The sequence below is a fragment of the Panthera tigris genome, chromosome A1, assembly GCF_018350195.1.
Source record: "Panthera tigris isolate Pti1 chromosome A1, P.tigris_Pti1_mat1.1, whole genome shotgun sequence".
NCBI lineage: Eukaryota > Metazoa > Chordata > Mammalia > Carnivora > Felidae > Panthera > Panthera tigris.
The window spans coordinates 140,142,455-140,166,002 of record NC_056660.1 but is presented as its reverse complement, the minus strand read 5'-3'; the positions used below and the strand labels follow the sequence as shown (position 1 = coordinate 140,166,002).

At 44.4% G+C, this 23,548-nt stretch overlaps 1 protein-coding gene across 2 annotated transcripts; it reads right to left on the bottom strand.

The window, feature by feature from the left end:
* Positions 1-4,805: 4,805 nt before the first annotated feature.
* On the bottom strand, positions 4,806-23,143 carry F2R (coagulation factor II thrombin receptor). Of its 2 annotated transcripts, none has more exons than XM_042988762.1 (2): positions 22,753-23,143; positions 4,806-7,965 (listed from the first exon to the last, which is right to left on the bottom strand). In XM_042988762.1, exon 2 carries the CDS (start codon positions 7,682-7,684, stop codon positions 6,770-6,772), a length of 915 nt encoding a protein of 304 aa, XP_042844696.1. In that variant the 5' UTR covers positions 7,685-7,965; positions 22,753-23,143; the 3' UTR covers positions 4,806-6,769. The 2 variants fall into 2 exon arrangements, with proteins under 2 accessions (XP_042844696.1, XP_015391987.2); XM_015536501.2 differs by lacking the exon at positions 22,753-23,143 and adding an exon at positions 21,717-22,008.
* Positions 23,144-23,548: the final 405 nt, after the last annotated feature.

The window sequence follows — 23,548 nt, the reverse complement described above, 5'->3', positions numbered from 1 at the left end:
TTTTTTCATCACCTTGTAAAAGGGCTTCCAGAATGAAGAAATTATCCCAGGTTTATGGTACATGCTGCAAATGCATGCTACTAGAATTGACCTCCCAAACCTGTTTTCTCCCAGGCACAGTGGAGTCATGGATTCCCTCAGGATGACGCCTGGACTGACTCATTTGCCTGAGGGTTTCCATAGCCACTCATTCCAGCACCATCAAGACTGAAGCTACGGATGCTTACTAGTACCCCAGCATGTCCGTGAGGTCACCATTTTTCAGCCAGACCCAGAGACAAGAAACACATCTTCTTCGTGGTAACCAGGCGCTGCTGCTATCTGCCCTGCGCTATCTTTACAAACGAGGGTCGGAGTCGCCACTCTAAATCCCCAGCCTCTTGTGAAATGGTTTTATGTATGAGATTAAAGCCTTTTAAGCTATCTTCCCCCTAGGAAAGCACCCAAGAGCAGAGAACAAAATATAGTAAGACAGCACCCAAAACAAATTTTGATCAAGCACTTATGCTGCTGCTACATTAAAAATTGCCCCAATTTTACCATGATTAAAAAAAATGTCTCAGAAAATGATTTTAAGAATATGAGAATTAAAGTTTTTGAGTGCCTGGACCTCCAACATGGTCAAATTTTGCCTCAGGGCCTTGGTACTCAAAGTTCGGTCCAAAGAACCATCATGTCAACATCCATGTCAACATCACTGGGAACTTGTTAAGACACTCAGACCCCACCCCAGACCTACTGCAGTTAAGAAGATCCCCAGATAATTTGAATGCATGTTAAATTTGAGAAGCACTTTTAAAGAACACTTTTTTTTGAGAGAGAGAACTCACGAAAGGGAGCACACGTGCAAACTGGGGACAGGGGCAGAGAGAGAGGGAGAAAGAGAATTCCAAGCAGGGTCCATGCTCATCGACCGGGGGCTTGATTCCACAACCCCAGCATCATGACGTGAGTCAAAATCAAGAGTTGGATGCTCAACCGACTGAGCCACCCAGGTGCCCAAGAAGAGCTTCTTTTTTTCTTTAGCATAAGCTCTATGTGCAGTGTGGGACTTGAACTCACAACTCCAAAAACTAGAGTCACACACTCTACTGACGAAGCTGGACAGGCTCCCCAAGAAGCACTCTCTTAAAGCAGTGGCATGAACTCTGGCTTACACATTTGAATATCCTAGGAGCTTGAAAACAATATGGACGCCCAGGCCCCATCCCCAAAGATTCTGATTCATGTTGGTCAAGGGTAGGGACTGAACAATGGAATTGTTTAACAGCTCTCCAATGACTGTATGTGCAGCCAGAGATGAGAACTGACCTAAAGTTTCCAAAACTTCCTTCTAACAAGGCAGAGGTGCTAAAACGCTAAGATTTGAGGTCTTCAAAATCCATGCTTCTTAACAAAGCATTCTATGTTATGATTAAATCCAAAACCTGGTTAGCTCCTGGCAAACAGGGATACATTAAATAAATTCTTTTTTGGCATCGTGTAGGCCAATTTCAAGAGCAATTATATATCTTGGGATAGGAAGCTAAACAACAAAAACATGCTGATCAATTGAGGTCTTTTTTCCCCTAAGTAAGCTCTAAGCCCAACCTGGGGTTTGAACTCAGGCCCTGAGATCAAGAGTCTCATGCTTTACTGACTGAGCCAGGCTGGCATCCCAGGGTCTTGTTCTTAAATGCATCATAGTATTGCCTATCCCACCCTCGCTCATGTTCTCACTTCCCTGCATGGGTCACACAGCAGCATGCTAAAAAGGCCCAATATTGTGGTTATTAAAACAGGCAAAAGAGGCAGACTGGCCCTGCCACCACCTGATGTGTTCAGGCTATAAATGCAGCTTTCAAAGCTAATCTCCACAGTGCTTATGAGTCATTTCCTGAAGTTGTGAGCATATAGCCAGCTGGTTGAAAACATACTGTGTTATCTAAATTCCAAGATGCTTCTGAATCTGACCTCTGGTTTTCTGTGTTTCCAGAAGACCAACAGTCCCCATGACAAGAAGTATGGAGCCTGATGTTCCCTTTAGTGATGCTGCCAGGGGTGGTTCATAGCAGCTGGCTGCAAAACAGACCTCACACAAAGCTTACTAACTTCTAAGCCACACTGGACCTGCTGCCTTGAGTCAGTTGCCATTGCTGTAAGGTGCTGACCCCCTCAGCTGTGAGGCTGCCAGAAACTCAATGTGGTGGCTTGTAGCTGTGAACCAAGTGTTTGCCCTTATAAGTGCTTTCTAATTATGGCTAATTTCTTTTTTTTTTGAAGATAGATAGATTTATCTGTCTTTATATATATATGTATATAGCATGTGCAGGGGAGGGGCAGAGAGAGGGAGAGACAGAGATCCCAAGCAGGCTCCTCACTGTCAGCGCAGAACATGATGAAGAGCTTGAACTCACGAATTGTGAGATCATGACCTGAACAGAAACCAACAGATGCTCAACGGACTGAGCCACCCAGGCGCCCCTGAATATGATTGATTTCTGTCTTCTTGAAGGCAATAAAGTTGGCAAATCTTGCATAAGAGCAGGGTTCTCAAGCTTCTTCGGTTGAGGATACCTTGATACACTTAAGAATTACTGAGGACCCTAAAGATTTTTCACTTAAGTAGGTTATATCCAGTGGTGTGTTGGAGTCAGCTTGTATCAGAATTCAATACTCAGGAATTTTTGAAGCCAACTGTTAAACCACTGGAAGCTTGAAATTGGCAGCTGAGAGGGGGCATTTACACTATGGAAACAGGCAAATGTTACAAATCAGGGCCTTTTTTCTTTCTCTGGAGATCAACAGCAAACCACTGATTCTACCCACCAACATTTACCATATTAGACATTAAAATGGAGAATGTTTGAAAAGATTTCTTTCACTTGGAAATAATAAATCTGTGACATATTTTTTTTTAATTTTCTTCCCCAAACGATTATTGATTTTCTGAGGAGAGTTGCACTGTTTTGTTTTTGTAAACTTCTTTAATGGCTGGTTTGATAGATTTTCTTAACTGTCTCTGCTTTCAGGCTGTTGCAATATCATGTGTCAGGCAGCCTCCAGAAAACTCAACTGTATGGTAGTGAGAAAACCAGAGCAGGAAAAGGCAAGTAACATCGTTAGTGTTTTAAGATAGGTTTGACTTCATACATCCCCTAAAAAGGTCTCAAGGACTCAGAATCACTGCATTGAAGCATTTCTTCTCTCTGTGTGCACTGTGGCTTACTTAACCACACCTCGCTCGTAAAACACAGGTTTGATCCTGTGGTCAGTTACTCTCTACACATATGTGGTCTAGTAATGTTGCCAGAAACAGCCACCCAGCAATGCCACTTCTGCCAGGAAATTACTGTTAATGACGGTTTTCCCGCTTAATTTTTATGACACCTGGGGGAAGATAAGCTTCTAGTGGAGGGTCCAGCCCTCACATGCTTAAAAAGCTTGGTCATAAACACTGCTTAACTTTTTCCACTTGCTCACAGAGCTCAAGACCTCCTAAAGGATATGCCAACATTTAAAACGATTTCTTACATTCATAAGTATAACCTCAAATTTTCCACATTTATATTCAACAGCCAAATATTCTATTTCCTTAAAAATCCTATTTTTGACTAGGTGGAAAAAACAAACATTTTTCCGTTATGAAAATTCAGGGGCGCCTGGGTGGCTCAGTCAGCTAAGCATCCGACTCTTGGTTTTGGTTCAGGTCATGTTCTCACGGTTTTGTGAGTTCGAGCTCCACATGGGGCTCTGCACTGACAGTGCAGAGCCTGCTTGGGATTCTCTGTCTCCCTCTCTGCCTCTGCCCCACTCACACTCTGTCTCTCTCAAAATAAACTCAAAAAATTTTTTAAAAAAGAGAATTCAAATGTGTTGCTTTGACTTCAAACCTATTTTGAAAAATAACAACAGAAGAGTTTAAAGGTCACTTTCTGTTTAGGGTAGGGATCCTATTTCTGGTGGCCATGAGCTGGGCCTACTTCAACATACCCAATCCTGAAACATTTGTGGAGCATGTGGGCCTCAGAAACTTAAGCCTGTATATTAACTTAAAAATTTTGTGTGTTAACAGAATTCTTATTCAGTTGAAAACAATTTTTGTTGACAATGAATGTAGAAATATGTTACTAGAATTTTTCTTGCTGATTTTCAACTCCTAGAGGCAATATTTTGCTTTTAATTCTCTCTCCTGCCTCCTTGCCCCCTGCCCCAGGGAGCATTACATGGCAAAGGACTGTCATTCAAGGGCAATCCTTCTTGGGGTTTCGATATACCCTACTGGCTCTGACATTTCATTGCTTTTTGTCTTCATTAGGAAAGAACTGCAGATTCTGTTCGTGATGCCTAGAACCCAGGAATCTGAACATATTCTCAATGGTACAACCTTCCATTCTCCTAAGAAGGAATTAATAAAAAAAAAAAAAAAAGATACAGAAAGTTCATCTTCCAATTCCTTTGTTCTTTCAGATCCATTCTCCATGCTCCAAGAAGCAAACCTTTATGGACTGGGCCACCCAGGTTCCCTTGACCTCTGAGTTTAGGTTAAGACCAGAAGCAAGACCAGGAGGTACCACGATTGAGTCCTCAGAGGGTTGAGGGAAAGGTCAGAGTATTCCCTCCTCCACTGCCTTTAGACCTGGGGGTGTAAAGGCATCCTCGAACTGCTAGCCCCTGGGGTGCTTCATCATCCCCTGTAGGTTCCCTTGACCCTGTCCACATCAATGCACATCGCCTCTTCATTAAATACTGTTCAGCTAGGCCCTAAGACTGGCCTTCCTGCCAGGACCCTGGTAGATACAGTCAAAATTTATTCCAAACAAATACCAAGCAAACTTTGATGTTTATTAATGTTATATACATTTTTTTTAAAAACAGAGAACATAAAAACAATGACATAAGTACACAATGATAACATAGTAATGATAGTCATATAAAGTCAGAGGTATATTAATATTTCAGACTGAATAAACAATCTCCACTGAGTTGAATAAAATATAGTAACTAAGTTAATAAAACCCATGCTAAAAAAATAAAATCAACGTTAGCTTATCCTTACATTATGCTCTTTCATGTAAATTATTCTATGGCATTTGGAAAGCGTTTGCTCTTTTGAATAGGTAAACATTTGCCTTGAAATTTTTTTACATTTTTTTGTTTAAAAGGCCAAAATTGCTCCATAAGGAAAAAATACACATTTCAAAGTAATTTTCAAATTATTTTGTCAAATCCATGAGGATTTCCTGTACTTGATATGAATCATGGGGTTAAAAAATGCTTTTAAAATCATCTTATTAACTCTTAAAAAAAAAAGTAAATGGAAACAGAAGAATAATTTTCCTAGATTTCAAAGTCAGTTTTAATTTCTATTATTTCTCATCCAACTAGCATAAATGATTCTTTAAAAATTTTTTAATTTTGAAAACATTTGTAAATAAATAGTGTTCAACCAGTGTAGAACGGAAGACTTGTCTTTTAAAAATGTAATTCCTGTATTGTGTTATGTTTTCATCTGAAGTTATAACCATTGGAAGCAGTAGCCCAAAATGTTCAAAGTTCTTCAACTGACGATCCTTGCTGGTATGAAACTTGCATGGTTACACTGGGCTAAAAAAGCTTCTTTAGATAAGGACATATTTACTTATCATACACATACCACACCCTGTACTGGTCTACTTCGTTCTTTTTGAGGGCAGGTCTCAGTCGCAGTCAACTCTGTATACCCAGCACCCATCATTGTGTCCAGAGCACACAACGTGTGTTCATGTTTGCTCCATGAGTGTTTCCATCTGAGAATGGTCCTTGTGAGATAATTGCTGGAAGTGAATGGGACCTCCTTCTCTATTCTTAAAACGGGCAGAGAAAAGTCTTTTATGTTCATTATCTCCTGGGATAGTATAACCTACTTCGCCAAATTCTAACAGACAAGAGAGTTCACAGCCAGCCCTTGTGGGAACCGCAGGAGGAGAAAGTAACGGTGGTGGCCCTGGGTCTGATCTCTGGGAGGCTCAGCTGGAGGGTGTGTGACCAGTCCGTGTCTGAAATGGCCCTCCTTTGTATCTATTGCTTGGAGTCCTCCATCCGGGGCAGGCTGCTTTGAAAGCCAACCTAAGGTCACTCGTGGGACCTATGCTCATTCTTGCTTTACATACAGAGGGCGTGAGACATCTATCTGTTTTCATAATCTAAAGAATTCAAACTTTGATACGTTTAAAATGAGAAACAGTAGAACCTTTTCTACACACAGATAGTGCTAAGTCTTATCCCTTAATAACTTAAACATTGCTGTCGAACAATTTCAAAACACATTTGCAAAAGCCGTATGAGTCCAAACCACGGAATCCCTCCCTATTGATGAACATCTTCAGATGTTCATCCACCAACCTAAACTTTGCACATAAAATCAGAAAACTAGGGTTTATTTCCTAGGGGGGAAAAAGACAGGGTTTCAAAGTGCCTATTCTATACTGCGCTCCAAATGATTCAAATACGTGTGTGTGTGTGTATGCACATACACACATATACATAGTAAGTCACGTAAATATATAAAAAAATGACATTCAGTTATTACTGTAGCACTGGCAATACTCTTGGAATAACACTGTTTTCTATTCTTGTTATCTTTTCCTATAACTAATAGATATGATTAATGGCTCTCATAAGAAAGAGGCATGCAAATTATAGATGTGTTGCTTTTGATCACAAATACCTTTTTGGCAAGGAATAATAGAATCCTCAGGTTACTCACTTTTTTAATCTTTTCTTTTCAACTCACTGGCAGTCCCTTTTCCTAAGTTAAGAGCTTTTTGTATATGCTATTACTGAGGTTACTAGAGCAAGTATCCATTTTACTTGCCATCAACTGACCACTGCTGTTATAGCTGCTGGGATCAGAACTTTCTTTGCAGCATAGGATACTGTAGAGGTACCTCTGGCACTCAGAGGAAGCATAATAGTAAATCAAGGGATCAATGCAACAGCTTATGCTGCTAACACAGACACACAGGAGGTAGGCAAAGTAGGTGGCTTCTGCCATGGAATCTTGAGAAAGGAATGAGTAATGCACAATCAGGAGGACATTTGTGGGTCCAAAGCAAATGATGAAGATGCAGAAAACAGCAAGCGACAAGAACAAAGCCCGGGACTTCTTGCTCCGGTTGGCAACGGCGGAGGAGCTAAGACATCGAATGATAGACACGTAACAGATTGTGGAAATGATTAGCGGTACAAAGAAGAAGACAGCAGAAAAGGCTGAGAAGTAAAAGGCATAATAGTCTTCGAGCAGGGTTTTATTGAGCACGTCATGGCAGGTGGTTATGTTGAGCCCCGGCATCTGGGTGGTTTGCTCCTTGAGGAGGAGAGGCACCACCCCGGCGATGGCCATAGCCCAAATGGCCAAACAAGTGAAGGAGGCCCTTCCCAGAGTGCGCCAGGAGAGGGACTGGATGGGGTACACCACAGCCAAAAACCGGTCAATGCTAATGACTGTCATGAGCATGATGGAGGCGTACATGTTACAGTAAAACGCTGCGGTGACGAAGCGACACATCTCGGACCCAAATTTCCAATCAGTGCCGGAGAAGTAGTAGCTGATCTTGAACGGGAGTACTGACACAAACAGCACGTCTGCTGTGGCCAGATGTAACATGTACACCACAGCAGGCTTCTTGATCTTCATCTTCAGGATGAACACGAGGATGGCCATGACATTCAGAGGAAGGCTTACGACGAACACACCAGTGTAGACAGAGGGGATAAAAAGCGTCAGCCAGGCACTGGTCAGATATCCTGAGGCATCTTTCGAGATGGGCAGAGAGGACGGTATTTGAAGACGATGGCTTCTGTTGATGGAGCTTAAACTGTCTTCAGGGAACCCACTTCCGTTTTTCTCCTCATTGTCTTCCAGTGGGAATGGTTCAAATCTGTCGTTGGTGTTCTTGAAAAAAAATGACCGGAGGTCCACGGTAATATTGGGTGCTTTTGACTCTTAAAAAAAAAAAAAAAAGAAAGAAAGAAAAGAAAAGAGAACAGATTAAAAAGGCAAACTAGAGAGTACATTTTATTTTTATTTTTTGTGTTCTTACTAGGAGAGTGGGTAGTAAAAAGCAAGTAATGCACAATGGGTTACAGATCATATCAGGGAATTAGCTGACTCAGAATACTGTACAGCATTTTTTGTTGGCACAAGCAAACACTTAAAACTCTGCTCTTCAGAATGACAGAGGGGGGAAAATAAGGACAGAGGGGAATGATATGTTTTCGGAGATATACCCTGAAGGCATCAGGAAAGGATGAGGGCCTGACGTGAAGGAAAACAGCAGCGACTTCTTTTCCACACTACCTGCCGCCTCTATAAACAAATCACTCCCAGGCTCTATGACTTCGTTTTCCTCCACAGGCCTTCGTGTGTGTATTTTCTCCATTTAGTTTGCAGACACCCCTTGAAACCCATCCTTCCCAATGGAAACATCTGCAGGAAGGTGAGGGGACTTCCTCAGTTATGGAGCTAGAGCCAAACTCAGAGTAAGACTGAGGACTCCCATTTCCATGGCCATTGTCCATGTGACAGGAGTTTTCCTCTACTATCTTCAGTTTGTTTACACAGTAGGATGTCCCAAATGTCTCATCACATTTGGACCCAAACCACAGTCCTTTGGGTCATCTTCTAATATAACCACAAGGTGCACACCACCTAGGTCATCTTCCTTCTCCTTCCTGAGCAGGTCTGTGGAGGAGCAGATATTCTGGGCTGATGGCCTTCCTCAGTTGAGTTCCAGAATGCTACCTGCATCAACGCTGATGCCAGGCTAACTAGGCTCTTCTGAGTGTCAACCAGAAGTCAAAATAAAGGCTCAGTTGCAGTGTTCCTCCTTTTACCATCATCTTCCACCAAAAGCACCCAATGAAAGTGTTCATCAAAGAATGGCCACACTGAGCTGCTGGAACTCCACCAGCTGTTCCTTCTGGAGAGCTTCGGCTAAAATTCTGCCATTTGGGAGACATGGACAAAGAGCCTTTGTTGGGCCTTGGGAAGCTGACAACTGGGAAAGAAACCACAGAGGAAGAAGGGCAAAGCCTCCATCACTGAAAGTGGCCTCAACAATGGCTGGACATGCAGGTCCTTGAGAAGTGATGTTAGAGACTTAGAATCTGGCTACAAATTGATAACTACAGTGAATTGTCAAACTTTTGTTCTCATCTTTCAGTGGTGGACCCTTTGCGCAAACAAACGCTTACAGAGAGAGGCATAATGTAACAGAAGAGATAAGTGTCCCACCGGACCCAACCATCCCTTAGATAAAAATTACAAACTCTTGACCTTCTGCCTCCCTCCAGTCAATGACCTGAAGGCATTTAGGTTCATCAAGTAGTACTGGGGAGAGGAGGAATGAATACTGAAAGAAAGGATGGTGTCCAGTGACTTTCTAGTTTTCTTGACTTTCTTGTTTAGCTTGAGGGAAGGCCAAAATCAGTGGCACAGAAGATAGCTAAAACGGAGATAAAAAACCCAGTTTCCGGCCTGAAGAACCAGAGGACAGAGTTCAGGGCCATTCTAGTCACTCGAAAGTGAGGAGAGAATTCTAGAAAGGAAAAAAGTCAGAGAGGGGAGTCCTAAATTCCAATGTGCATTTGCCCTGGCCTGTGGCTGACTCTGGGATCACGTACATGTTAGTGTAAAAAGCAGCCCTGCTGAAGACAGAAGAGCTGAAGCGGCGTTTTTGCTCAAGATGGAGAGTTTGCAGTTTGAATCCAACCAAATGTATTGCCTGCTACAGCAAAAACACCACAATTCTTCAGAGAAATAAAACAAAATCCTGAGTCTGTAGAATGGCAATGTCCAGGATATAATCCAAAATCATCTGACACAAAAAGAATCAGAGAAATGTGACCCAGTCTTAAGAAAAACGATCATCAGTGGAAACCAATCCCATGATGATCCAGATGTTGGACTTAGCAGATAAGGATTTTAAAGGATGTGTTGCAATGAACTAAAGGGAACTATTTCATTGAAATGAATGAAAAAATAGGAACTATCAGCAAAGAAATCAACCAATGGAAATTCTAGAACTAGAAAATAAAATACCATCAATTGGCATCTATTTCCAAAACAAGGAGCACAGCTAGAGGAGAACAGGGACTGGAGGTGACAGGTTGAGGTGAGGCTACCTCAGCAAGGTCCTAAGTGGGCCCCTGGGGGTGAAGGGGTGGCCTGGCGTGAAGGGGAGATCTGTCACCAGGAAGGACAAATGTCTCCAGGGATGAGCTTCTGAGGAAACATGTATGTCTCGATTATTCCTCAAGGGTAAGAAACCATTCCTACGAATATCTGAATCTCTAGCATCCTGCACATGGTAGGTGCTCCTTAAGTTGGCTTTTATTCCCAGATTTGCCTTCTAATATTGGCTCTGTCAGGAATCACTTAACCTTTCTGAACTCAGTCTCAGAATCATAAAAATGGGATTCATATACCTGTCTGGCCTACAAATCTGGAGCCAGGTGCATCCCATGTGAATTAGGACATATGGTAACTTTGTAAACTATAAAAATTAATCAGTGTAAGAAATTAATATCATCCTCCTTTCACTTCAAGGGAAGCTTGCTTTTAGACTCAATTGTTCGCTTACTCTCATTATTTTTAGAGTTTACTTATTTATTTTGAGAGAGAGAGAGAGTACATGCACGCATGGTGAGGGGAGGGGCAGAGAGAGAGGGAGAGAGAATCCCAAGCAGGATCTGCACTGCCAGCACAGAACCCAATGTGAGGGTCAATCCCACAAACTGTGAGATCATGACCTATGCCAAAATCATGAGTTGGATGCTTAAGTGAATGAGCCACCCACATGCCCCCACTCTCAATTATTTTAAATTAAAATGGAATCTATGCACCTCTTCCCTACTGTTTAGCAATATTTAATTTTTCAGTGTGATGAGGAACATGAACAGGTTGTAAAGTATATAGCCCCAGCATTCAGAGATACAAATCAAATTTCAAATTCACAGCCTTTTCAGGAAGTATAACTTTCTTCCCTTTGTGATGCATCTAACTTAATCTGTGTGCATACTGACCCAGTCACATGGAGGCCTAAGACCACTAAGAATAGCCCCTGTGGGATGTGAGGCTACCTCGGGGTCATAATGAATAAGTCAGAACTGAAGGAAAAGAATGAATGGGTTCTGGTATTTTAATACCACAAAGATAAGTGTCCTTAAACATGCTGACCCGGGGTGCCTGGGTGGCTCAGTTGGTTAAGCTTCCGATTCTTGGTTTTGGCTCAGGTCATAACCACATAGTTTGTGAATTCAAGCCCCATGTCAGGTTCTGTGCTGCCAGTGCGGAGCCTGTTTGGGATATTCTCTCTCTCTCTCTCTCTCTCTCAAAATAAATAAACTTAAAAAAAAAAAAAGCTGACCCAGAAGAACCTAAAGATAACACAATTTTACTCTGCAGTTTGGAAACCTGGCCTGATTAAGGACTTCTGTCATGCATGGAGGGAAAAAGTACACACACACAGGCCCACACAGACAGGTACGAATTCAGACATTACCTAGAGGAATGACATAATTTGAAAACTACTGAGCACTTATAACTAAGCCTCTTAGACACTATCTCTTCATCTGAAAATAAAACTGTTGTTGGGTTTTACTCTATGTTTAGTACCCTGGCATTAAATATTTGCTTTAAAAAAATTTCTTCCCTGGCTAGGTCTTTTTAGGCAGTATGGTGTTTATAACGGAAACATTATACCCACTGAGACATGACATTTTTACAGGCTGGAGCCCAGGAGGAATGCATAATCCCCTGATTAAATATCATTACCTAAGGCGTCACCTTTTCTTGCTACTATAGGTTTGATATTTTGGTTTTTCTGGAATTAAAAAATGTCAGGAAAAAAATTTTGATTTAAGTATATACCAGCATCAAAGAAAGAACAAAACCAATTCCAAATAAATAGATATATCCAACTAACTCAAGCCCCTTAGGCTGAAATTCAGTTTGAGTATCTCCCTTTTTCTCCCATCCTGGCACAGCTCACAGGTCAAGGAGAAAGCGCCTGTCAGTGTGCCAAACACTCTCTCAATTCATCTGTGGTTTTGTTGTTAAGCTATGGTTTCAAACACACAAAAAGCAGCTCAAGTCCTAAAATCAGTTCTCATACTCCTTGCTAAGTTTCACTCAATTTAGGTTTCTCTTAAATGACCCTACAGTCGTTTTGTGGTTCAATACAGCACACTGCTAAATGCTTAAATACGGACTCTCTAACTCTGGAGAAAGTCAGGCCATGCTTCATTCATCTTTGATGAGATCTAGCGTGGAAGCAGAGTGGTGACTAGATGCGGTACCAAGGTCCCTTGGGATCCTGGAATTTACACCATGCCAGCCTCCGCTGAAGCACCAGCCTTGGTTCTGACTCAGAGCTCCGGCCTACAGGGCTTTTGCTTTGTAGCAATTAGCAAAGCAGAAGTCTCAGGACCTTGCCCACATTCCCACACAGAGCAGGACAGCTGTACCCTGCACTTCTCCACAAGTGAATCAACACTACAGACTAAAGAGAAGTAGAGAAGAAGTTGATGGAAAATTAACAGAAATATATTAATTCCATCAAATGACAAACAGCAAAATTACTGGAATACTCCACTGCCTCAAATGCAAATACACACCATTTTCCAATATAAAGAACCAGTGCTCCTGAAAGAAATGGCTAGTTCCAGATGTGGGGTAAGAAATACACTAGCTGAATCTCTATTCTTTAAAGAATATTAGGGTCAAAAAAAAAAAAAGAATATTAGGGTCAGGTTCGACTCTGGAGTCTGGGCTCTCACTGGCCAAGGTGTGACAATTGACCACCAAAAGAATAATGAATGACAAGAGTGACTTAAAACATTTGAAATATGTCATATATGTTAAGGTCCAGGAGTTCATAATGATCCTCAAAGGAAAATGAAACCTTTTTGGTCACTTCTGGAGGAAATGAGGGGACCCTGTACAAAAATTGGTAAATAAAAGCAAGATTCAAGCATTTACCCTGCCTTTTCTATATAAATTGTATTTTCAGGGAAACAAAACAGTCAATGAGAGAAGGTTCTTTTTTATAAAATAATTCCAGCTCACAAACGCAGAAACAATAACAGATTTAGGAAAGCATCGTTTGGAAGCTCTTGGTGAAAAAAGGGACTCAGTCTAATCAGGAGTGGTCACTAAAGCCACTGGATGAGAGGTGGATAGAAAACTTCATAACAGCCGAAGCAAGCAAACAAATGCCTGAATCGGCTGAGTAATATATATATATTTTTTAAGATTTCATTCTTTTTTTTTCCTACTGAGTAATCTCACGATCACAAAAAGAGAGGCAATCCTGAGATGCATCAGAAGTACACAGTACCACTGCCGATTTAGTCTTACAAAAATCCAAACCCGAATCTGATCAAGCCTGCTGATGTACCTACCATGTGACAGAAAATGCAGGCGACAGATTGGCACGATGAACAACCAACCCTATGTGACGCAGCTGGCCGGATCCAGCGGGCAGGGGAGGCTCCGTGACAAATGACCCAGTTTCTTTGAAAAATAAACAGCCATGAAAAAGGAGGAGAGGGGAAACAGTTACAGAGTAAAAGAGATTTAAGACATACCAACCAAATGCAACGGTTGGCTTTGTTTGACCCTGATTCAAACAAAACAACTGTAAAAAGGCATTTATGAGACAATCAGCAAAATCTGAATGCTGACTGAATAGTGCATGATATCAAAAAATTGATACTCATTTTTTTAGGCGATGTAATGGTGTTATGGTTATACATAAAAAAAGAGTTCTTATCTCTGAGGATATATGTCAATGCATTTGTGGATGAAATGATGTATGTGTCTGGGATTTGCTTTAATATTGTTCAGTTGGGGAGGAAGAAAAGTGAGGTGTAGGTAAAACAAAATATGGGGAATAATTATACTGTTCACTTTTGGGTATGTTTGCAAGTTTTCATAATAAAAGGTAAAAAAAAAAAAAAGGAACAACAAATATTGTATGCATAATTACTTACTCCTAGAAACTAAGGACAAGGGTTTTTGCTTGTTTCCCTTTTGTTTTAGTCTTGAAGGGAAAAAAGTTCATGAATGTGTGAATGAACATTGTTTTACATTTAATGAATTCATGCAATACCAACTCCTCAAAGGCTTTTCTGGAATATGGAGGAGTTGTTATGAAAAACACTTAACATGTGTTGAACACCTACTCTGTGCTAGGTACTTCATAACTTACCTCATGTAACTCTAACATTTCTACAAGATAAGTAGTATGATCCCTGTTGTATGGACAATATACAGAGGCACAGATAGGCTAAGTAACTAATCCAAAGTCACACAGGAAGTGGAGGAGCCAGGATTTGAACCTAGATCTTCCTGGCTCTCAAGCTCATACCCTTTGAACCATACCGCATTACCCTGTCTCTTTAAAAGACCTGAGGGGTGCCAGGGTGGTTAAGTGGCTGGCTCTTGATTTCGGCTCGGGTCATGATCTCGCGGTTCATGAGTTCAAGTCCCATATCAGGCTCTTCGCTGACAGTGTGGAGCCTCCTTGGGATTCTCATTCTCATTCTCTCTCTCTCTCTCTCTCTCCTCTCTCCTCTCTCTCTCTCTCTCTCTCTCCCTCCCTCCCTCTTTCTCTCTCTGTTCCTCCCCCACTTGTACTCACTCTCTCTCTCTCTCTCTCTCTCTCTCTCTGTCAAATTAACTTAATAAAAAAAAATAAGACTTGAGATTTATGACCTACTCCTAAAACAGTATAATTATTTTCCTCTAACCTTTTCAGCAAACAAATAAATGTGCCCTTCCTTGTAACTAGAGCAGACGGTACATGACCAGGTGAATATGTAACTTAAGTTGATGATGTTCTTGATCACTGCTTGGGAATTCAGGAGTCCTGCTGACCTTGGCTACACACCAACCACATGCTAACAACCTAGTTCTCACAGACACATCAGTTGTAGTACAGAGATGTTCAAGGACAAAACAGAAAAACCAATCTTTTATTCTTGAAAAAAATTTTTTTTAACATTTATTTACTTTTGAAATAGAGAAAGACAGAGTGTGAACAGAGAAGGGGCAGGGAGAGAGGGAGACACAGAATCTGAAGCAGACTCCAGGTTCCAAGCTGTCAGCACAGAGCCTGATGCGGGGCTCGAACTCACAAACTGTAAGATCATGACCTGAACCAAAGTTGCATGCCCAACCGACCGAGTCACCCAGGCATTCCAGAAAAACTAATCTTTAAAAGAGTGTTCAAGATAGGGCAGGAGCAAAAGCAGCAATGAACAAAAGTCTCTGCTATGAGAAAAGCAGAATTAAAGGTAGAATAAGGTAGGCACTGACTGCAAGGTTTAGAAAAGGTTGCCAGTATCAGGGGCTGCTTTCCCTTCTATCCCACATCCCTGGGGCAGAGACTCAGCCAGAAGCACAGGAGAGCAAACTTAAGACGAAGCTGGGAGAGGAGTTACAGGGGAACGCAAGATAAAAGCAACCAGAAAATTTCAATGTGGGGGCGCTCAAGGCTAGAACAGGCACAAAGATGACAGAAGAGAAGCGTGTGGGGTCCTAGGCTGGAGCCTCCTGGAGGCCAGGGCTTGACACGGGGGGTTAGGACACTAGCAGGCCTCTCGGGGAACAATTCTGATTCCCTGGTTTTTCCCATTCCTCCAGCCTGTTTAGTCACAAAAGTTAGAAGCCCTGAGTTCCAGGTCCTGGGAACACTGCTCTCTATAAAAACAAGCTAAAATGAAAACTAATTCACTCTAAAAGATGTTAATAATCAGTTCCTCCTGGTACTAAGCTGTCTCCGTCCCCAAACCCACCCAAGTCCTACTGCAGTCTGTAAACCTGAACTCAGACAACGTGGAATCCTGACTGTGAGAGAAACTATCATGAACAGCACTTCGTGGAAAGCAAACTCTTCTCACAAAACAAGTAAGGTTGTCAATTCTGCTAACCATGGGACAATTCACTGAGCCTGCTACACTATGCTTTACATGATGGTGGAGACTTGATACTGGTTATGAAATCAATTTACAAGGCTTAACAAGCATTTGAAAAAGTAGAATACTGTAGAAAATACTGGACTTCATAGCACACGGTAAAGGTGAGTACAGTTCAGTAGAACTTTTATTTCATGTCTATGTATATACACAACTGCCCATGCATATTTATTGCACACACACACACAACTACTGTGTCACAATATAAAGTATATTTCTTAGTCTTAACTGTTAGCAAAAAAAAGAAAATACAGAAAAACACTATTCTACAATACTCTAATATCTGACTTCTAATTCATCATGGACTTGAAATACAGATTACATAATTTCCTTTCTTAAAATTAACCCAATTTGTTTTCAAGTGCAAATTACAGGTTATTCCTGTTATGTCAAAAGGCTGGTTCTTTTGAAAGTAAATAAAGAATGCACAAAGGCCTGTAATGGCCTTGAAGTGACAAAACTTCATCGGATGCCTTGGGGTGGAGGAAATGGACGCTCATACCCAGAAAAAACAATCTCGGCCCATGGGGAGAGCTATTTGCTCTGACAGTTCTGGGTATAAGCAAGAGAGGACAAAAGGCAGAATGACAGAAACCTCAAAATAGGGAAATAAACAAATTTCTGAATGCTGAAACCAATACCAGCCTCATAGTAAAAAATAAACCAAGGCTGTGGTTCCTCATGACTCTTCCTGAATGATTTCCTAAGTATGCACAGCACAGGGGAGCCTGCACACTCCTGAAAACTAGTGAGAGGGGAGGCCTCCAGAACCTAAAGGCCACATACTGTATGATGCTATTTATACAAAGTGCAGAGAAGAGGGCTGCCTGGCTGGCTCAGTTGGTGGAGCATGTGACTCGATCTCAGGGTGGTGAGATCGAGCCCCCAGTAGGGTGCAGAGATTATTTAAAAAAGAAAATAAAATCTTAAAAAAAAAGAAAGAAAGAAATGCAGAGAAGAGATAAACTCACAAAGACAAAAAGCAAATCTATGGTTGCCAGGGGCTGGGGGGAGAAGGGGGTTTAAGGGGTAGAGGGCTTGTTCTGGGGTGATGAAAATATTTTGGAACTAGACAGATGTGGTGGCTATACAACATCGTAAATGTACTAAATACCACTAAACTATGTACCTTATTATCTTTTAAAATGTTTATTTATTTGGAGAGAGAGACAGCATGCACATGCGAGTGGGGGAGGGGCACAGAGCAAGGACAGAGAATTCCAAGGAGGCTCCCTACTGTGGTGCAGAGCCCAACTTGGGGGATCATGACCTGAGCCGAAATCAAGAACTGGAGGCTTACCCCATTGGGCCACCCAGGCACCCCTAAACTGTATATTTTAAAGGGGTTAATTTAACACTCTGTTAACTTTACCTCAATTTAAAAATATACAGGAAAGAAAGAAAATGGAGTTCTGAGGGAAAAGAGGAATGTGTGTCTAAAGAGAGGAGAGCGGGGAAGATTAGAAACCAAGGGTCTTGGGGATTCCATTGTCTCTGTGGAACTGCACACACTTAAGGCTCAGCTGAGGTCCAGTGTGTGAGGGTGACAAGGACAAAGATGAACCGAGTGAGGGAGGGGGAAGGGGCAGAGAGGGCAGTGGGAGGACGGCTGGCCAGAAGCATTTTGGAAAAGGAGCAAATTCAGAGCTGGTGAGAAAGTGCAAGTTAGGGTTCACAGCACACCAATCCATTTAGACATAAAGGGCTGAGAAATACTGAATTAGAAAGATGGAGAGAGGGGTGCAAAGGCATCCAGCAGAGAGGACATGAGAATATTCCTGAGAAGGGGCCCCCACTCCTCAGAAACATTCCCTCACACAAAGGAAGGGTGGACTAATTTAGGGGGAACCTATTATCTCTATATGTCCTATAAAAATAAACATCAAAGGCATAGGGGATGAAAAAAGTGAACGAGGGAAAGAGGGAGGGAGAGAAGGAAGAAATTAATTTAGGTAGATTTTTAGAGTAGAAGGCGACTCTTGCTTTTCCTAAGAAATTTGGCTTTCAATCTTACAGAGGTTTCTGGTCTGCTTAGGGTAGAATCAGTGTCCAGTTTTGTGCCTTTTATTTAGGCTTAAGATCACAGTCTCTCAGTAATAGCCAATTAATTAGCATATTCATGAGTAGGGATGCATTTATGGCCTGTCTTATCACGTGTTTGCAAAAGTAAATGGTAGGATACCACAACCTAAGCATAAATGTTCCCTAAACACCTCCATGTGCTAGGCCTGGGCTACAGACCAATGGGGTGCAGACTTTGCGCTTTAGGTTTTCTGGAGAACATAGGAGTTACTCTTCTCTACAGGGGGTCTGGATGGCTTCTTCTCTATGGGGAGGGGGCCGGGGGGGGGGGGGCGCACAGAGAAAGCCAGAACTTAGGAAAGACAGGCTTGTGGTCAAATACCAGACCCATTTTTTGCTAGACTTGTGACTTAACCATTTGGGGTCTGTTTACCTACCTGTAAAATGGAGATGACATCTACTGAAAGGACTGTCATAAGGAATAAACAAGAAAGTGTATGTAAAGAACCTAAGCAAGATGTTGCTGTAGTAGGTGCTTGATACAGAGTGGCTGTTTTTAATTAAATGTGAATACGTGGGGTGTAAGGGAGGGCATTTTGGCCAGAGGGAGTGGCAGGGGGATAGAAGCCAGAGAAAGCAGAGCTCCTTGGAGGAGGAAGTGAAGGGTGGGGCTGGGGGAAATATAGGTAATATAACAGGTTATGTAAAGGGGAGGCTGGATAGAGGCTGGGGACCCATCCTGCAAGGGGAGGGGCACCTCACTCTATGCTAAGGAGTTGGGCTTGACCTTCTGGGCAGTTGGGCAGCATGTAGAATCTTCCACCCAATCCCCTCTACCATGGTCACCATCAGCTGTTCTCGAACCCTTTCACCCTCCAGATCCTCACAAAATTTACAAACGTCACCCCCTGGATGTTGGCCCTCTTTAATGAAGGCAAGTCATGTCACTTACATCACATGGACAAAGGAAAGTAAACCAGTTAATGAACTCATGAATTTCTCAATAAATGTCGGCTGAATGAACACTGGTTCTAGACTCCCTGGGGATAAATGGAAGTTTATAATCTTAACTGGAGAGATGAGATACCCACATAGTGACAGTGCAGGAAATGCCAACATGAGTGGGGACAAAAAGTCCCAAGAGCTTCAGGAAAGCTCAAACTGGTGGGCAGGGCCAGCCTGGAGGGCTTGCCAATGCCTGGGGTCTCACAGTTCCTCCGATCGCATACAACCGGTTATGACAGATACTCTTTAGAGCTGCCTGTGAACGGTGATAAGAAAAAGCAGACCTATTTTTAGTTGATTTTATTAGTGATTTAAACTCTCTAAAGACAAGGCCCCACTTATTTCCTGCATGCAGGGCCCCCTCCCCCATTTGGAATTTCGGTATACTGTCTCTGAGCCTTAGTTTCAGAATGGTAACGGGATAAACATCTGCCTTGACCAAGTGTTCTGACAGGGTAAAATTAAGATACTTTGAAGTGAAAATGCCTCCCGACCCAGGGTCTGACAAGGAATAGGACACTTAGCCTGAGCTCCTTTTCCTCCCTCGGCGTCCCTTCTTCTTTCCCTCCCCAAGTGGTTCCAGAATCCACTGTAGACAAATGAGCCAGTGTGTGTGTTCAGTTATCCGCCCACACCGGCTAGCCCATCTTAGCATGCACCTTCTCAGCTCATAAGGAAGAAAGCAGAGCACAAACAGCAGCCTTAACTTTACTCCTTAACAGAGACCAAGAATCTTCCCCCAAGGCCACTGTGAGGAAAGGTGACTACAGTGGGTCACCGCTTGTATAAACTTGTCCCCAACCCTACCATCCAAATCACAAACAACAATTTGTATTCTCAACAACTTGTCCCAAAATAAAATTACAAAGTCACATAATACAGCACACGTAATACCACACACAACGCTCAGTTCTCCATGTTTCCTCAAACACCCCAGGAGATAATGCCAGTTATCCACAGCAGCTTGGCTAGCTCCTGCAAAACTGGGCCTCTATCTGAAGCTTTTATTTTTCCCAAAAGCACCGTGTCCAAACTCACCCTGAGCAAAGATGCAGAACAGAGAAAACACTATTTTTGTCACCTCTTATTCTTTAAAAAAAAAAAAAAATTTTTTTTTTAACGTTTATTCATTTTTTGACAGACAGACTGAGTGGGCAGGGGCAGAGAGAGAAGGAGACACAGAATCCAAAGCAAGCTCCAGGTTCTGAACTGAAAGCACAGAGCCCAACATGGGGCTTGAACTCACAGACGGTGAGATCATGACTTGAGACAAAGTTGGACGCTTAACCAACTGAGCCACTCAGGTGCCCCTTACTCTTTTTTTTTTTTTTTAAGGTTTATTTATTTTGGGAGAGAGAGAACTCGAGCAGGGGAGGAACAAAGAGAGAAGGAGAGAGAGAATCCCAGGCAGGCTCCATCCTGTTGGTCAGAAGCCCCATCAGAGGCACGATCACACAACTCTAGGATCATGACCTGAGTCTAAACCAAGAGTAGGATGCTCAACCAACTGAACCACCCAGGCACCCCACCACCTTTTTCTTGATGCACCTGCACTAGGTTCCAGTGTGAAAACAATGTCAAGTACACAATCTGTCACCCATAAGAAATCCAGCTAGAATCTGTTTGTACATGAAAAAAAATGGGGGGGAGGGGGCTAAAAGCTTATAAAGTACTATCGCTATGAAGAACCTGAAACATTGTTTCCCCGCTCAGCTTCAAACTAGTGTCTTTACCAGTTACAAACAACTTCTCTGTCCTGCTTTTTAGGGGTGAGGGGAGTTTGGAAAATACATTTATTTGGTCAAGTAGCCAGATACTTAAAAATACACACTAATGGCGAGAATTATATTCTGGTAAGCAACCTCCTCCTTGCAGCATGCCAGAAACAGAAATACTGAACTCCCATAGTGTCAAAGGGAGCCAGGTTCTGGGGAGAGGATCTCTCTTTCCTCAGCTCGCTTGGAAGACTGGGTTCTGGGTAACAAAACCTCCCAGCCACCAGCACCATCACTGAGGCCGCTGCCACTGCCATCCTGTGGCTATCCTGTTATCACCATACATTCCGCACCATGAGCACCTCCCCATACACACGGCCCGTGTCAGAAGCTGCTGATACTGATTTTCTACTAAAAGTCCCCGGTCCTTAGCTTTTCTCTACACCATTTTCCTCGCCCGTAATATGTGCAAGAGAAACAATTCCAGCAAAACAAAACTTCAGCGGGAGCGCTTCTCCACTTTATGTTGAAAAGGCCAGAACGTAGACTGGTGGAGCAACCCAAGACCCGTTCTTTTTGAGGCGGTCCTGGGAGAAACAGGTCACACAGTGACAACAAAAGCAACGAGGGGCCAGGGGCCTCAGGCTTCCCCAGGAAAATGTGACCACCTCTTCCTCCTCCCTATCCAACACCACGTCTCCAGAAGGCTGCATCCTCCGAAACCAAGTGCAAAGGAGCATGGCTCATAATCCCCGCCCGGATCTGACTGAGGGAGACTCTGGATCTCAGCTCAAATAGCTGCTTGGCTTCCGGAGCAACCTGAGACAAAGGGTGCGGCCAAGGGCACCGCCGTCGAGGGGAAAGCGCAGCCTGTACCCATTCGGTCCCCTCTCCCGCCCGCTCCATTCCCGCGGGGGGCCCTGGCTGCCGGGCCCACAACGAGCAGGGAGGGAATACCGGGGCAGCTCTCACCGGACTTGCCGCCTAGGGTGCGGGCCGACAGCAGGGGGCCGCACAGACTGAGTCCTGCGGCCACCAGCAGCAGCCGCCGCGGCCCCATTGTCCCGAGGCTCCGCGCGGCTCGGGCAGACGGCCCCGCCTCCGAGCGGCTCGGGTTCCCTGCGCTCTCCCTCTCGCCACGGGGTCCAGCCGCCCGCCGGGGCGCACGCGCGGGCGGGCAGAGCGCTCACTGCCCGGAGATAGAGGGAGGACGCTCCGCGTCGCCCCACTGGCCGGAGTGTCTGGTGGCGTGTGCGGTGCCTCTCCGAGGGCGCAGGCGGAGGCGGAGGCGGGGGGCGGAACCCGGGCGCGCAGGAGCCAAGGCGCACGAGCGGGGAAGGGGAAGGGCGCCCCCCGGCGCCGAGTGTGCGCGTCCAGGCGTTGGCCGCCCGCCACGCGCTCCCCTCCCCCTCCCCCTCCCCGTGAGCCCCTCGGCCGCCGCTCCGCTGTCCCCGGCTTCGGCGACCCGGCCTCTCGCGGTGCGCCGCACCGCGCGCCCCGCCCTGCCCCGGTCCCGGCAGCCGGCCACTGCCCGGCGGGGGAATCTAACCGAGACAGTTCTTCCTCCAGGCGCCTTTGACCCGACAAACTCCCAGTGACTCAGACCGGCGGGGTCCTCGGAACAGGGCCGCGCGGCCTCGGGAGCTTTTGCCTTAGCTTCTCATGACCCTCCTGGGGAGCAAAGGCGTCGGCAGTGAACTTCCGAGCAGCCATGCGCCCCGGGGCGCCGGCCCCCACGGCCCCGGCCGACACCTTCCCGACCCGAGCCAAAGCGCCCCCCTTCAGGCCGAGCGCTGCTGCCCTTTCGGAAACTGGGTCTTTAGCTGAAAGTTTCAAAGTGACTCGTGTTTTTTAACTTAGGGAGAGTGGACTGCAAAGTTTATCCTGCAGTAACAAGGTAGCCCCTAATGAGAAGGAGCCTTTCTGTTTGGGCAGATTTTTTGACATTTTTACAAATTCATTTCCCTTTATTTTCTGAAGTTAGTCTTTTCCTGCGTGGGGCACTTACGGTTTCGCGGACAGACTGACTTCGAGGGGAACTCGTCAGGCCGAGCCCGAGCGCAGCTTCTCGCAGCTCCCGCCCCGCACGGCTGCAACCTTTTGTCCTCTGACCGCGGCTCTCCGCCCCGCCGGGCGCTGGAGCACCTGCGCAGCCTCCCCCGGGGTCGCGGCCGCCGCGCGTTCCCTGCGCCCCCGGCACGGCTCCGGCGCCTGCCTCCCGAGAGCGGCCCGGGTGCTCCGAAGGCATCCCTCGCGCTTTCTGGGAAGATTGTACGGGAGTTTGGCACAGTTCGGCCAAATTCGAGTCGCAGGGTGGCAGACACCGGGGGACGTCGCGGCTGGGGCTGGGCGGGGAGGAGCACGCGGTTGATTTGGCTGCCCAGGCAGATCTGGTGGGTGTTAAAGACCGCCGCGGGAAACGGCTACCCTCAGCCGGCCTTTTCCGGGAAAGTTCTCACGCAGCGCCTTCTCCTCTCCGTTGTGCGGGCGAGTTCTGCACTATGTGGTTGATAAACTACTTGAGAGTCATTGGTCGGGTTTAAGCTTTCTAAAAAGGGAATTTCGCTTTGAGAGTGTCATTCCCCAGTGAGAGCCCTGACACTTAAATAAACTAGGAGAAAAGAGAGGAGACTGCCTCGTTTCCTATATTCCTCCCATCGTTCTCAGAGGACAGGACCTTGTTGTGTATAGAAGTCGCTCAATAAATGACTGAATAACTCATACATACTTAAAAAAATCTTTTCCTATTCAATTCTCCAAGGAAAACATATCCAAGAGTAGACGTGAACCCCTAAAATTATGTA